Source organism: Dromiciops gliroides, chromosome 4 (genome assembly GCF_019393635.1).
Source record: "Dromiciops gliroides isolate mDroGli1 chromosome 4, mDroGli1.pri, whole genome shotgun sequence".
Taxonomy (NCBI): Eukaryota; Metazoa; Chordata; class Mammalia; order Microbiotheria; family Microbiotheriidae; genus Dromiciops; species Dromiciops gliroides.
In genome coordinates, this window is record NC_057864.1 from 482,256,292 (window position 1) to 482,269,339 (window position 13,048).

The 13,048-nt window shown below is 51.7% G+C and overlaps 1 protein-coding gene across 1 annotated transcript in view; it reads left to right on the top strand.

Annotated features, from left to right (window-relative positions):
* IGF2BP2 (insulin like growth factor 2 mRNA binding protein 2) overlaps window positions 1–12,788 on the top strand; it is a 127,255-nt gene extending 114,467 nt beyond the window's left edge. Inside the window, 6 exon segments of the mRNA XM_044003625.1 lie at window positions 1,103–1,471; window positions 3,594–3,710; window positions 6,858–6,932; window positions 7,186–7,317; window positions 8,536–8,649; window positions 10,870–12,788. Of these exon segments, the coding sequence (XP_043859560.1) occupies window positions 1,103–1,471; window positions 3,594–3,710; window positions 6,858–6,932; window positions 7,186–7,317; window positions 8,536–8,649; window positions 10,870–10,995 (933 nt within the window). The 3' untranslated portion in view covers window positions 10,996–12,788.
* Window positions 12,789–13,048: the final 260 nt, after the last annotated feature.

Genomic DNA, 13,048 nt, shown 5'->3' on the forward strand with positions numbered 1-13,048 from the left:
CACCCTAAGAGAAAGAGTCTCCTTCCCCATGATGCTCCAACATTATAATATTTTTTAAATGTATAATTCCTCCACAACTGGGGACTTGGTCTGGCTAAGAAATCTCGACCAATCTTTGGTCAGGAGCTGCTAGAACCTCAGACATGTCACAGGGAGGGAGGTCGGGGGTGGGAACCCTACCCATCATCCTCTCTGTCCCAGTGAGTCTCCAGGCCTGATTTGGGGCATCTGAGGACCCGGGTCCATGCCCTGCCCTCTGTTGCTTACTTGACCCAGGGAATCCCATCCTTGACCAGGGCGCCGCCTCTCTAAGAGGGAGCGTCAGGACGGCAGAATTGCAGGCTGACAAACCATCCAAGGGGCCTTGGGAATATTTTGTAATGAGTTTTAAAAAACTCAGACTTCAAGAAACACCCGAAAAAGGGAAATTGCCATGCTTAAAGTAGAACAAAAAGGAGGATTTGATGTGAAATTGTCTCTGATTGTGTATGACTTGCTTTTTACAAAGTGATCATGTAATTTCAAAGCTGTCGTACTTGCCTGTGTTTCCTTCCAAGCTTCCTCATGTTCTCTTCTGTACATGTAAAATATTTCAAGGACTAGCTTTTATTTTTTCCTTTGGGGGGAAGGGGGAAAGAGGGGAGCATCTCTGTTGCTAGCTCCCCTCTCTCTCCCCCAGTTTAAAAAGAGAAAGCCCTAACCCAAGCTGGGTGTGATTGTATGTGTTGGGGCTGTGGCCCCAGTAGGAGGCTGGAGGCTGGAGACCTGTTTCCTCCTGTCCTTGGGAATTATCTGTGTTGGGGCTTGAAGCCGATTTAATTCGTATCCATGGCTGCCTGCCTCCTGACAGATGCCAGGAATGGCTTGGCTAAGCATGGGCTGGAGTCGGGGGGCGCCAGGTGGTGGGGGCGGGTGGTGGGGGGCAGGGGCTGCGCCGAAATCACAGATAGAAACTTTGAGACCCACAGGGCCAAGCGTTGTCAGAAGAATTGGGAACGAGGGAAGAGGCAGAGGGTCAAAGACAACCAGGCAGCTGTGGGCAGGAGAAAATCTGTCTGGGCGTGGGCGCTGGCTTATTAATGACGCACACCCCCCAAAACAGTTTTTTTCCGTCCACCCTGCTGTACTCGGGATATTCTCTGCGGATGCTCCGGCCTCCCAGCGTCTTAGGCAGGAGCCTTGGAGCTCCTGTGGCTTCACAAGGGTGGCGGAGAGAAGCAGACACCCCGGCAGGGAGAGAGGGAGCGCTCCTGGAACAGTCGGGCAGGCGGCGGCAAGAAGGGCGTGCTGGGTGGCGGAGGAGGGGCCCCGGCGGGGCGCGCACGTGGGCTGTGTGTCATCCTGCAGGCGGGCTCCCCTTCCCCAGGCACCTCCAGTAACGGCTGTGTTCTCTCCTGCCAGAGCCACTCTGCACACCTCTCAGGGCCTGTACGGAGCCCCCCAGATCGGCGTGTTCCCACATCAGCACCCTGTGAGTGACCCACTGATGCTCTTGGGCCTGTCTCTCTCTTTCTCTGAAAAACAAAAATATAGAGGCTCATATTTATTTATCATCTAGTGCTGTTGTACTGCAAAGAACTGTGTATCGCATAATTGTTGAGAGGCAGCAGGGGGTGCTGGATAGGGGTCAAGACTTCAGCACAAGAAGTCCCGGTTCAGATTCCTACTGTCTTGGGCACATGGGGCTTTGAGATCTTAGGCAAATCACTTAACCCTCTCTCTGAGCCTGAGTTCCTCATCTGTGAAATGAAGGGGTTAGATTTGATGGTGACAAGAGGGTCTTTCTGACTCTGAATCTGTGACCCCAAGAGGACTTGGATTCAAATCCTGGCTCCATCAATGAAGTAGCCAGGTGACCTTGGGGGAAGGACTTCCCACTTCCTCCTCTCTAAAATGAGAGAGCTGGACCTGCTGGGGACCGCACAGGGCTGAAGCATGTCATCGTGCGCCCAGCCTTTTGAGGGCACCTTAGTTATCATTTCTGTTCACTGAGGAGAAAACAGGCGTAGGGTGGAAATGAATCACCTAGGGTCACACAGCTGGTGTGCCGCCAGGGTCTGCAGAGCACTTTATATCTTTTCTCATTTGGCCCTTTGGAAAGTGGGTGCTGTGGGTTATCCCCATTTGACAATGAGGAAAACTGAGGTTAGCTCTAATGTTGCTTTGGCTCTAAGATGGCTGCGCTCCGTGGGGCACTCAGCATTTTGGTGACACTCACTGGTCACCAAACGATGGCTGGACATTCAGACCACATGTCCTGGCTTTACCGTCGTTGACCGTCCAAAGTTGGCTTGCTGGGGAGAAACCACAGAAGGTCAGCAAGGCATGCTCAGAGCTATGTTGACAGCCTCAGAGTCTGGGCTGGGTTGAAAAACTTGCTCTCCCCAGCAAGAACACAGAAAGAGGCAAGCCAGATGGCAGCAGATGTTGCCCGGACTGTCCACATGCACCCACGAAGCCTTGAGAGGAGGCCTTCTTCTGGGCGCTGTCAGCGGCCGGGAGCCAGCCTAGGAGTCAGCCAGACCCGGGTTTGAGCCCCACTCTGGCGCGTCTTGGTCGTGTGGTCCTGGACAGGAAACTCCGTCTCAAATGGTGTCTGGGCGAGTCTCTGAGACCTTCAGGGTGAGACAGAGTTTCCTTGTCTGGGAGTTGCTCGTAATGATGAGACCCCAGGCCTAGGCAAGGGCTCTCCCCATTTTGTGGCGACCAGTATGGACAGCTTGGCTTGGCTCCTTGGCATCATTGGCCTCACTGCCAACGTGCCTGGGTCAACGCTCTCTGCTCCTTGCCTCAGGCACAAGCAGAGGGACCATTTCCAGGCTGGTGGGAGATCACCAGAGATCTCCTTTCCCTGGGGAGGTCTGGAAAGAGATGGCCTTTTGGCCTGACTGTTGATCCCATCCCATTCTGGGGAGCCCGCCCCGGCCCGCCTTCCCTCTCCCTTTCTCTTTCCTTCCTTCCTTCCTGCCTCCCTTCCCACTTTCTTCTCTCCACATCAGCCGGACAGTGGCCATCTTCCTGACTGCTTCCTCTCAGGTCTCCCAGGGCACAAGCAGGGCAGGGGCTCGCTGCGGCCACAGGATTCTGCAAGGACTGGGCCGGCTGCTTCTTAAACAGGACTCTAACCTTCTCCTAGTTCACTCCTAGTCCAGACGACTGGTCCTCCGGTATCTGACATCCCTTGGTCACACGGTTTAGAGGACAGAGCACTGGCTGTGGAGTCAGGGGAGCTGGGTTCAGATCCCACCCCTGATCTTAACTACCCACGTGACCTTTAGTACACTCTACCTCCCTGGGCCTCCGTTTCCTCTTTTCTAAAATGGGTTGGGGAGTGGGAGGGTTGGTGGAGTTGGTCTCTGAGGCCCAGTCTAATTCAAGATCTCTGGTTTTATGAAACCTCTCCAAACATCAAATGAGGCCGCTCAGTCTGCTCTGGGTGGTCCCAGATTGCCTCCTTGAGTTTCAGGTTCCTTATCTTTAATTGGGGGCAAAGGGTGGGGATGTGAAGGCCTCGGAGGCCCCATCCGGCTCTGGCCAAAGGTCAAACCTTCTTCCTCTGAGGGAATGTTCCTGTCTCTCCTCACTCCCCTCAGGTGCCTGAACAGGAAGTGGTATACCTCTTCATCCCCACCCAGGCTGTTGGAGCCATCATTGGCAAGAAGGGCCACCATATCAAACAGCTGGCCAGATTCGCTGGGGCCTCCATCAAGGTAAGGTTAGGGCTTCTTTGCTCGTTTGGCATGTGGGCTTGGTGCTGGAGACAGAAAAAAGCAAACACTTCCTGCCCTCAGTAAGCTTCCATTCTCTGGATCCATTGACCCTATTTTTTAAGCACCTCATCTTTGAGAGAGGTGCTGCAGATGGAAGGTCAGCAGTGAACTATCGTCTGCTTGCAAGAAGTATCCATTTTACTGGGAGTTTTAGATTTTACAACATGGGCACAAATAAGTTAGTACAGACTGGGAGAAGGTCGAGGGCTCAGTGCTGCCAGGACCGGGCAGGATTCCTCATTCAGAGGGGAAGTCCTCCGCTCTCAGACAATCCTTTTGAACAAAGGATTCTTTGAAAGGGATGAGCGTTCTAAATGGGATGGGGGGAGCCCTACCCCAGTGATGCAAGCACAGCTGAAGCCCCTGCACTGGCCAGAGAGGCTTGGGAAAGAAGGCCCCCTTGAGCCCAAGAAGGCAATCATCTCTGTGGGGTGATACCCACATTCTGCTTAATGCCTCAAAATGGGAAGAGTCATCAGAGAAGTGGAAAAGGAAGGGTTCTTGGCCCTGGCTGGGCTCCCAGCCTCACGATCGGCTCCACCTCCTGGCTGGAATGCCAAGCACGTCCCCCACTGCCTCCTTCCACACCCCAGCAGACAGAGCTTCAGTTGTTGCAGAAAAGGATGGGCTCCCATGAGACAGCCTGGAGTTCCGGGGAAGGGTCTTGTGACGTGGGGGTGGAGCAGGCCAGTACTAGGTCCGGGCAGAGCTGGGATGTCAGCAAGTGGGCTGGAGGAGAAAAGACTGAGTGGGCCAGGCAGAAGGAGGAACATCTGGCTTGGGGGGGCAGGGTGGAGGGAGACATTTGCCTCCCATCAGAGCTGGGTCGTTGACTCTACCCCCAGACTCCTCATTTTAGAGAAGATGAACCTGAGGCCTAAAGGGAGAGGGACTTAGCCCAGGTGACACAGAAAGTTAGTGGCAGAGCTAGTACCAATAGCCAGTGTGGGTTACTGGAAAAGAGGGTAGGATTTGGGAATTCAAGGACCCAAGTTCCACCCCTGGGTAGGCTATTTACTGACCAACTCTCAGGTGCATCTTCTCTACAATAAGGAGCTCTGACTATATCAGCTCCAAGGCAGTGTTCCTAGAAGGGCTTTGTGCCTCAGTTTCCTTCCCTGTAAAATGGGGGGGTGGCACTCAGTGGCCTTTGAGAACCAGGCCTACTCTTTGGAGTCTTTTGGAGGCCAAATCTGTCCTCGGTCTTGCCTACAGTCCCTCCATTCCCCTTCCCTGGTAAATGCCGGCCACTGGGTCTGGGGAACAGGCCATTCAGAGAGGAAGAGGGTCTCACCAGAGCTGGCTGAGGGGCCTTGGCCACCTCAAGGTCACAGAGAGGAGCAGGGTCATTGACCCATCAGCTTCTGGGGCCTCAATGGCAGCTCTGGCCAGTTATGTGGTAACTTGACTGGGAATTCACTGAGTATTTCCATGTCGACCTCCATCAGGCCTCTACTCAATCCCGCTCTGGCCCAACGGGACTGAGGGAGCACCTGGCAGACTCATAGCTCACTCACAGCCTCACACTTAGGAAGCATTTCATGCTTGTGAACTGAACCTGTGGAATCTCTAGTCATAGCTAGATGGACCAGTGGATAGAGCCTCGGACCTGGAGTCAGGCCTCACACACTAGTTGTGTGACCCTGGGAAAGTCACTTAATTTCTGTCTGTCCCAGTTTCCTCATCTTGAAATCATACTGCCTACCACACCAGGTTAAGTGGCAGAGTTGGGATTTGCACCCATGTCTCACAGCTCCAAGATTACCTAAGGGACCTTAGGCCATCTAGCCAAACCCTCTCATTTTACAGATAAAGAAACTGAGGCCTAGGAAAGCAAGGTGATTTATTCAAGGGCCAAAGCTAAGAAGTGGGCTTTGAACCCAGGACTTCTGGCTCCCAAATCCCTGCCTCTCTGGCAATGGCAGCAGCTAATGTTTCTTTTATCTCTTACAATTTGAGACCAGGAGTTCTTAACCTGGGGTCCTCCTAGGATCCCCAGGATCCATGGGTAGATAAAACATGCTCCTGGGAAGGGTTCCATTTTGTTCCCCAGCCAGCTCCAGGGGGCCCTGGCACGTGAAGGTAGGCCCTGCGTACCCAGTGCAGACGTGCCCAGGAAGGTGCTCCCTTGTGGGCCAATCTCTCCAGACAGCCCTGGGAGCTGGTGGGTGCCCACTCGAGGAGGCGGGGCCTCAGACAAACCGAGGGCCTTACTCGGGGCCCCTGGGCTCACTGCAGAGGCAGGCCCACTCCAGTCCAGGTCTTCTGACCCCAAGGCCAGTGCCTCCCCCTACCCCCAGGCCCACACCTAGTGGCCACATTTTTCTCCCTCCCTTTCCCCTCCCCAAGACAGAAAGCAATCTGATAGAGGTTATATTTGTACAATCACATTAAACTTATTTCTGCACAAAATAATATTAAATCGATTCCATGGTAAGACAAATGACTTTTTTAATGAAAAAATCAATGTTTGTTGAACCTAATAATTTAATTTTTAAATTGGGTGGTTGGGGGCAGCTAGGTGGCACAGTGGATAGAGCACTGGTCCTGGATTCAGGAGGACCTAAGTTCAAATCCAGCCCCGACACTTGACACTTACTAGCTGTGTGACCCTGGGCAAGTCACTTAACCCCTCTTGCCCCACCGGAAAAAAAAATTGGGTGGTTGTTTCTGATGGGAAAGTTGAGGCTTGCAACCGGCCTGGAAGCTGTGCATTTCCCAAAGAACTTTGGAGGACAGAGGCACAGCCAGAGATCATTCCTGCTCTGAGTTGGTTGTGCCTAGAATGACTTCCTTTGCCACCTTGCCCGTCGAGAGTCCCTCTCTTCTTATCAGACACCGCTAAGGCACCATCCTCTGCATGAGACCTTTTGGGGCCCAGCTGCTGGTGCCCCTGGCCCAAGTACCTCATCCTTGACTTCTCTGTTCAGATCTTATTGACTCTTTTGATAGGCACCTGTTGTCTCCTCATTAGCATGTGAGCTCCTTGCAAGAGACAATTTCATTTTCTATACTTAGCAAACAGTAGGCACTTCATAAATGCTTATGGATCAGCTGACCATTTGCCCCTAACTTTGCTTTTTGCAGATTGCTCCTGCTGAAAGTCCAGACGTCAGTGAGAGGATGGTCATCATCACCGGACCACCTGAAGCCCAGTTCAAGGTCAATGCCTCAGTCCCAGCCACGTCCATGCCCTGTGCCAGCCTCTAGAGCCAGAGTATAGCTGGTCGGGATGGAGCAATTTTAGTCTTGTGGGAACGTTGAGCTCCCCAAATTTTGGGGAGAGGCTTCGGGTGGAGAAGCTTGGGGCCTCTCTGGAGACTTGTCCAGGCCTCCTGCCCCTGGGCCCACTATCGATCCCCTCCCACAAGCTAAGCAGCTGGACTAACTTTCTTCTCATGACTCCTTTTCTCAGGCTCAGGGGCGGATCTTTGGGAAACTGAAGGAAGAGAATTTCTTTAACCCCAAAGAAGAAGTAAAGCTTAAGGCTCACATTCGGGTACCCTCTTCAGCCGCCGGCCGTGTGATTGGAAAAGGCGGCAAAACAGTGAGTCGGCCTCGGCCGGGACCTATTTCCAGGGCCTTTGCCTTGCCCCACCTCCCCACCCCTGTTCAGTGCTGCCTATGGCTCCTGGAAGTACCTGGAGCATGTCTTGGCTTAGCTCCATTTCTGGTCTGTGACAACTGGGGCAGCTGAAATGCAGACTGGGGGCGGGGGTGGGGGTGGGGAGGGATTGAAGCAGGCAGACCCCAGCCACCCAACAGCTCACAACAGTCCGGGGTGAAGTGATGAGGGCTGCAACAGGGCGGGGCCAAGGTCAGAGGAGAGAAGGGGGCATGTTTGAGAGGGGTTAATGAAGGTAGAAATTACAAGACTTGGCAACAGACCAGATGAGGAGGAGGAAGAGAGATGGCAAGGAGTCAAGGATGATACCAAGGTTTCAAGCCTTGTATTTTCATTGAATTCTCCAGATTGGCCTGGCAGGGGGCTCTCCCCTTTCCCTTGGCCTAGGGGAACCGATGGGGTGTCACAGCAGTGAGCCGATGGAGTGCAAAAAGTGTGCCCTGTGACCACACAGGTTCTGTACCAAACTTGAAAACCCTTCGTGGCTGGAAATGGAAATGTCATAGCAATGACAGGTCCATCTGGTACCTCTAGCACCTCACAGTTGAGGATGTAGTCTCCGCATGCATTGTCGTGGAAGCTAGCAGGGCGGGACTGGTGAGATGGATGTCCAGATGAAAATAGTTCAGGGGGCTGTAGGGACATGACTCTAGAGCTGGAGGGCCTCTTGTTCAATCTCTACATGGTTTTTTTAAATTGTATTTTTCTTAGGTTGTATTGTTATTTTATTTTATTTTATTGCGGGGCAGTTGGGGTTAAGTGACTTGCCCAAGGTCACACAGCTAGTAAGTGTCAAGTGTCTGAGGCCGGATTTGAAATCAGGTACTCCTAAACCCAAGGCCAATGCTTTATCCACTGTGCCACCTAGCCGCCCCACTACGTTTTTAGAAGGGGAAACTAAGGTCCAGAGAAGGGAAATGGGGCTAAGGATGGGCTGGTGGGAAGAGGAAAGGAATACCTCTCCTTGCCTGTCAGCTCCCTGTAACCCTCTTTTGCTACCGCTACTGTCATCCCTCCAGCCACTTTCCCTACCAAAGCCTTTTGCTAGAAAAAACAACTCCAGCTGTCTTCTGATTTAAAGAAACTTTTTTTTGTACTTCCCACTTCCTTTCTGTCCTCTCCGCCCTGCAACTCACCCAGGTGAATGAATTGCAGAACTTAACTAGTGCAGAGGTCATCGTGCCCCGAGACCAGACGCCGGATGAGAATGAAGAAGTGATTGTCAAGATCATTGGCCACTTCTTTGCCAGTCAGGTACCTGTGGTTTGGCTTCCTCAATTCTTTTAACCTTCTATCCAAGCTTTTGAGTGATCCCATCATGGCAGTCAGTGGGGCCTGGAGGCCTCTTGCCTTCAGATTCCCCAGACTCACTGCCAGCATCTGGTGGATGTTCTCTCTACATTTGCTTGATTGATCGGTCAAGGTTATCCCTTTGTCCTTGGCAAGGCAGTGGCCAGGGCAAAGCCCCCCTGGCCTCATTCGTTGTGTCCCTCACCATGCATCTCATAGGAACTCCCACCTTATGTACCTCTTAAAGGGATCCATGGGGAAATCAGGGAAGGATAAAACAAAACATTTGAGTGAATTCAGTAGTTGCAAGCCCATGCAAAAGGCCAAGCTGCACTCTCCTCTCCCCAGGCCTGCAGAGGCCTCGGGGCCAGCCTTCACTGCTGCTTGGAAGTCTAGCTCTCTTGTACTCAGGGGCAAGGGCAAGCCCAGATAGCTGTATTTTCCAATAATAATAATAATAATAAATAAATAATAAACAATAAGGTCAGACGACCTTAGTTTACATCCTGCTTGACACGTGTGGCCTTTGGGAAGTCATCTCCCCCCTCTCAGGCCTCAGTTTCTTCATCTCTGGTAAACGGGAGGACCTCAGAGACCCCTCCCAGATCTCAGACTAGGGTGCTCTGATCAAGTTGTCTACTTTAATTGCTAAGCACTGCAGTCACACCGTGAGCAGCCAAATGTGAGAAACCCTTGGTTTTGTCTTCTTTGGGGATTTCCGGGCATGAAAAGGGTGCTTAGTGAACACCTGGTCATTGAGCCTGTCTCTGTGATTACCTGTGACCTTGGGCAAATCTTTTAACATTCGTGGGCCTCAGTTTCTCCAGCTGTAAAAGGAGGGAGCCTGAGGTCACTTCTTGCCTCTTGAATGCCTCTTCCCTCTACTTGCCTCCAGCTCCATCCCCCATTGACCTCCCTCTAAGGCATCAAAGTGTGTGACAACAGCTGACTCACCAGCTCTCCCAGACTCAACTGGGCAGTGGGAGGTGGCCTCAGCCTCTGTGTGGAAATAGGACTAAATGCTCTCTGAGCTCCCTTCTGGGTCCCTATTTCTTCTCTCCTTTCTCTCCCACGGTATCTGTATGATCTTTTTTTTTTTTTTGGTGAGGCAATTGGGGTTAAGTGACTTGCCCAGGGTCACACAGCTAGTAATTGTTAAGTGTCTGAGGTCAGATTTGAACTCGGGTCCTCCTGAATCCAGGGCCGGTGCTCTATCCACTGCACCACCTAGCTGCCCCTTCAGTATCTGTATGATCTTGCCAAAGTCCTTTCTCACTGGAGCCTCAGTTTCCCCCTCTGCACAAATGAGAACATTGGGCTAGATGGCCCCTGAGGTCCCTCTTAACTCCTAACCTAGGATCCTGTGATCCTTGGATGGTCTTCCCCATCTCCCAGAGCAGGGCAGGAAATGACCGCAGTCCTCCTTCATCCTCTCTGTCCATCATGGTACCCAGCTCCCCTTCCCCCTGGCCTGGCTCTTCTCAAGGGGGCCTCCCTGGCCCTGTGCTCCCCATGGGTACTGGGCATTCCCAAGCTGTTGTGTGGCCCTGCCCTTTGCCTTGGAGAGAGGCCCCCACCTTGGGCTTCCTTCCTTACTCACTTGCTCTCTAGAAGGTCCAAAGAAGAGCAAGGATGGCAGGCCGGGAGTGGATTCGGCTCGTCCTCACTCTGCTCCTTCTGGTTGGTGCATCAGCCGATGCCCTGAGCCTGCCTGGGTGCCCCCGCCCTTGGTACTGTCCCTGTGTGAGCTTAGCTACAAGCTCATCTAGAGCGAGTCCCAGATGCTGCTGTTGGGGCTCCAGCTACACATGGACTCAAAGTCTGGTTCTCCTCTCCCTTTGTTTCTTTTTCTCTTCCTGTGCCTCCGCTTCCTCGCTCCTCTTCATCTCCCCCTCCATCTCCTGCCTTCCCTCCACCTTTGCTGTCTCCTTCCTCTGACCTGTCTCTGCCTCTCCCTCCTTCCTGTCATGCTTCCTCTCTTGGCTTCCTTCCCCTGCCCTTCTGTTAACCTCCTCTTGTTCCTCCCTCTGCATCCTTCTTTCTCTGCCCATCCCCTCTGCTCACCTTTCTGCTCTGCCTCTCCTCTCTCCAATCGTGCCTTTCCCTCCTCCTCTGTCCTCCCTATGGGTGCATCTCCCTCTCCTGCCTTGGTCCCTGCCTCTCCCTCTCTCTCCCTGGCTGCAGACGGCCCAGCGCAAGATCAGGGAGATTGTCCAGCAGGTGAAGCAGCAGGAGCAGAAGCATCCTCAGGGAGCCGGGCCCTCACCACCTCAGCAGCAGCAGCAGCAGCAGCAGCAGCGCACCAAGTGAGAGGCTGCCTCGGGTGCAGGCCAGCAAAGTCACAACAGATGAATGTAGCCCTTTCCATGCCGGACAGACCAAGACCAAACACAGACAGATCGGGGAGCAAACCAAAGACCATCCTGACAAATAAGGAGGCTGCCCAAGGCTGGGACTCTGCAGAAACCTTGAGAAAGCTTGCATCCCATGGCTAGGTGGCCCCGGGGATAAGGTGGGATCCAGGAGCACATGATCATCCAGAGGCTGGACCAGGTGTGCCTGAGCACCCCTTTCATCCTCCCCCCCCCCCCCAGCACATGCACACACACATGCGCACACACACATACGCAAACACATACCAGGCAGAGACCTGGACCACCTGCCCCCAGGGTTTCTGCAGGCTTCCCCGATGACAACACCCCCATTACCCATATAACCTAACTCCCACGACTCTATCCCTTACGTTGGACTAACATAGGTGGACGTGTTCAAAACAAAGCTAAATTGGAAGAACAAGATTTGGTTCTGTACATACATGCACAAGGGGTCAAGAAGTTCCATCACATGTGCGACCAGGTGTATCTACAGCATTAATATATTGTAGAAATTATATATATCGGTAACTCGACTAACTCCCATTTAAAAACAAATGATTAATTTTGTAATTTCCTTTGGAAGAGAAAGCAGGCTTTTCTAGAGTTTGAAGCCACCCACTGGGAGAACTAAAGGGGTAGAAGCAGCTTTAGAAACAGCCAGCACCAAACTTGAGGAGGGGGAGGGCTGGGGCTGGGGAGATACTAACAGCACCATGCAGTTGGAGATCACCTGTGTGTGCCAACAGAAGGGATACTGTCTTTGACCAGAGGAATCTCTGTCTCCCTTCATCTGTACACAGCTCACATAGCCTTTCCTTTTTTTTTTTTGCTTCACAGGTTCTAAACTGGTTTTGCATACGGCCTTATAATTGTCTCTTCCTCCTTCTCTCTGCCCTAGTTTTTCTTGCCCTCCTTCCTTTCTTCCTTCTCTCCTCTCTCCACACCCCCAGGCAAAGCAGTGCTCAGAGCAACACTTCACAGAAAAGAAACTTCCATTTAGGTGATTGGATAGGAAAGGAAACAATCTCAATGGTACTTATTCCATCAATATTCAAAAAGAAAAAAATCCCCCTCCGAAAAAAGAACAACTTTTATCTGTTTCGGATGAGGAAGGCATTTCCTTTCTAAAACAAAACCAGAAAATTGCCAGAGGTTGTTGGCCCAGGGCATAAAAATTGCAAATTGAAAAAACAAAAACAGTTTTAAAGGAAAGTCAACCACAACAAAAACTACCTCAGGTGTTTTTGTACCTCAGCACCTTGGTCTCCTGTTTCCCTTTTAGAGATTTTGTATGCCTTGTAAACTGAGAGTTGGAGCATTTTTTTTATTTTTTTAATAAAATCAAGTTGGAAAAAAAAAAAAGTCAGCCGCCATCTAGGAGGTGCCATCCAGGTGTGCGCCAACCATTCTCAACTGTCCTTGGCTATCTGAGAGTCGGTGGCCTTCTTTAGGGCAGACCTTGAAAATGTTTTATTGAAAAAAAAATTATTAAAAAAACAGGGAAAGGATTAGCAATGTCCTGAGTGTGTTAATAGGGTACGGGCCATTAGGATTTTCTGTGCTAAAAGGATGAACATGTTACTGGTTTATGTGAAATTGCCAATGTGCCAACAGACTGCAATGCCAGTTTCCTCTACTGCAAACAGTGTTCTGTGAAAAAAACAAAAAACAAAAAAAGAACAAAAAACAAGCAAAAAAAGAAAAAAGAAATATATCCAGCTAACAAGAGCCTGACTTAGTCACGATCTCGTTTATTTTCAGCCTGCCTTTAGCCAAGGGATTCTTCCCAGAGGATCTATGGGGCTGGGAAACTCCCAGGATGGAGGTCACAGTACCCTGACCCCAGGGAACCTTGGGAGGCAGAGCTGGGGGTTTGGGGTGGAGGATATATGGGGAGGGTGGGCTGTTTCTGGGGAGGAAGGGACAGGAGAGGACAAAATAACATTGTTTTAAGATTAACACTCAGGAAAAATAACTCGGCTATGATC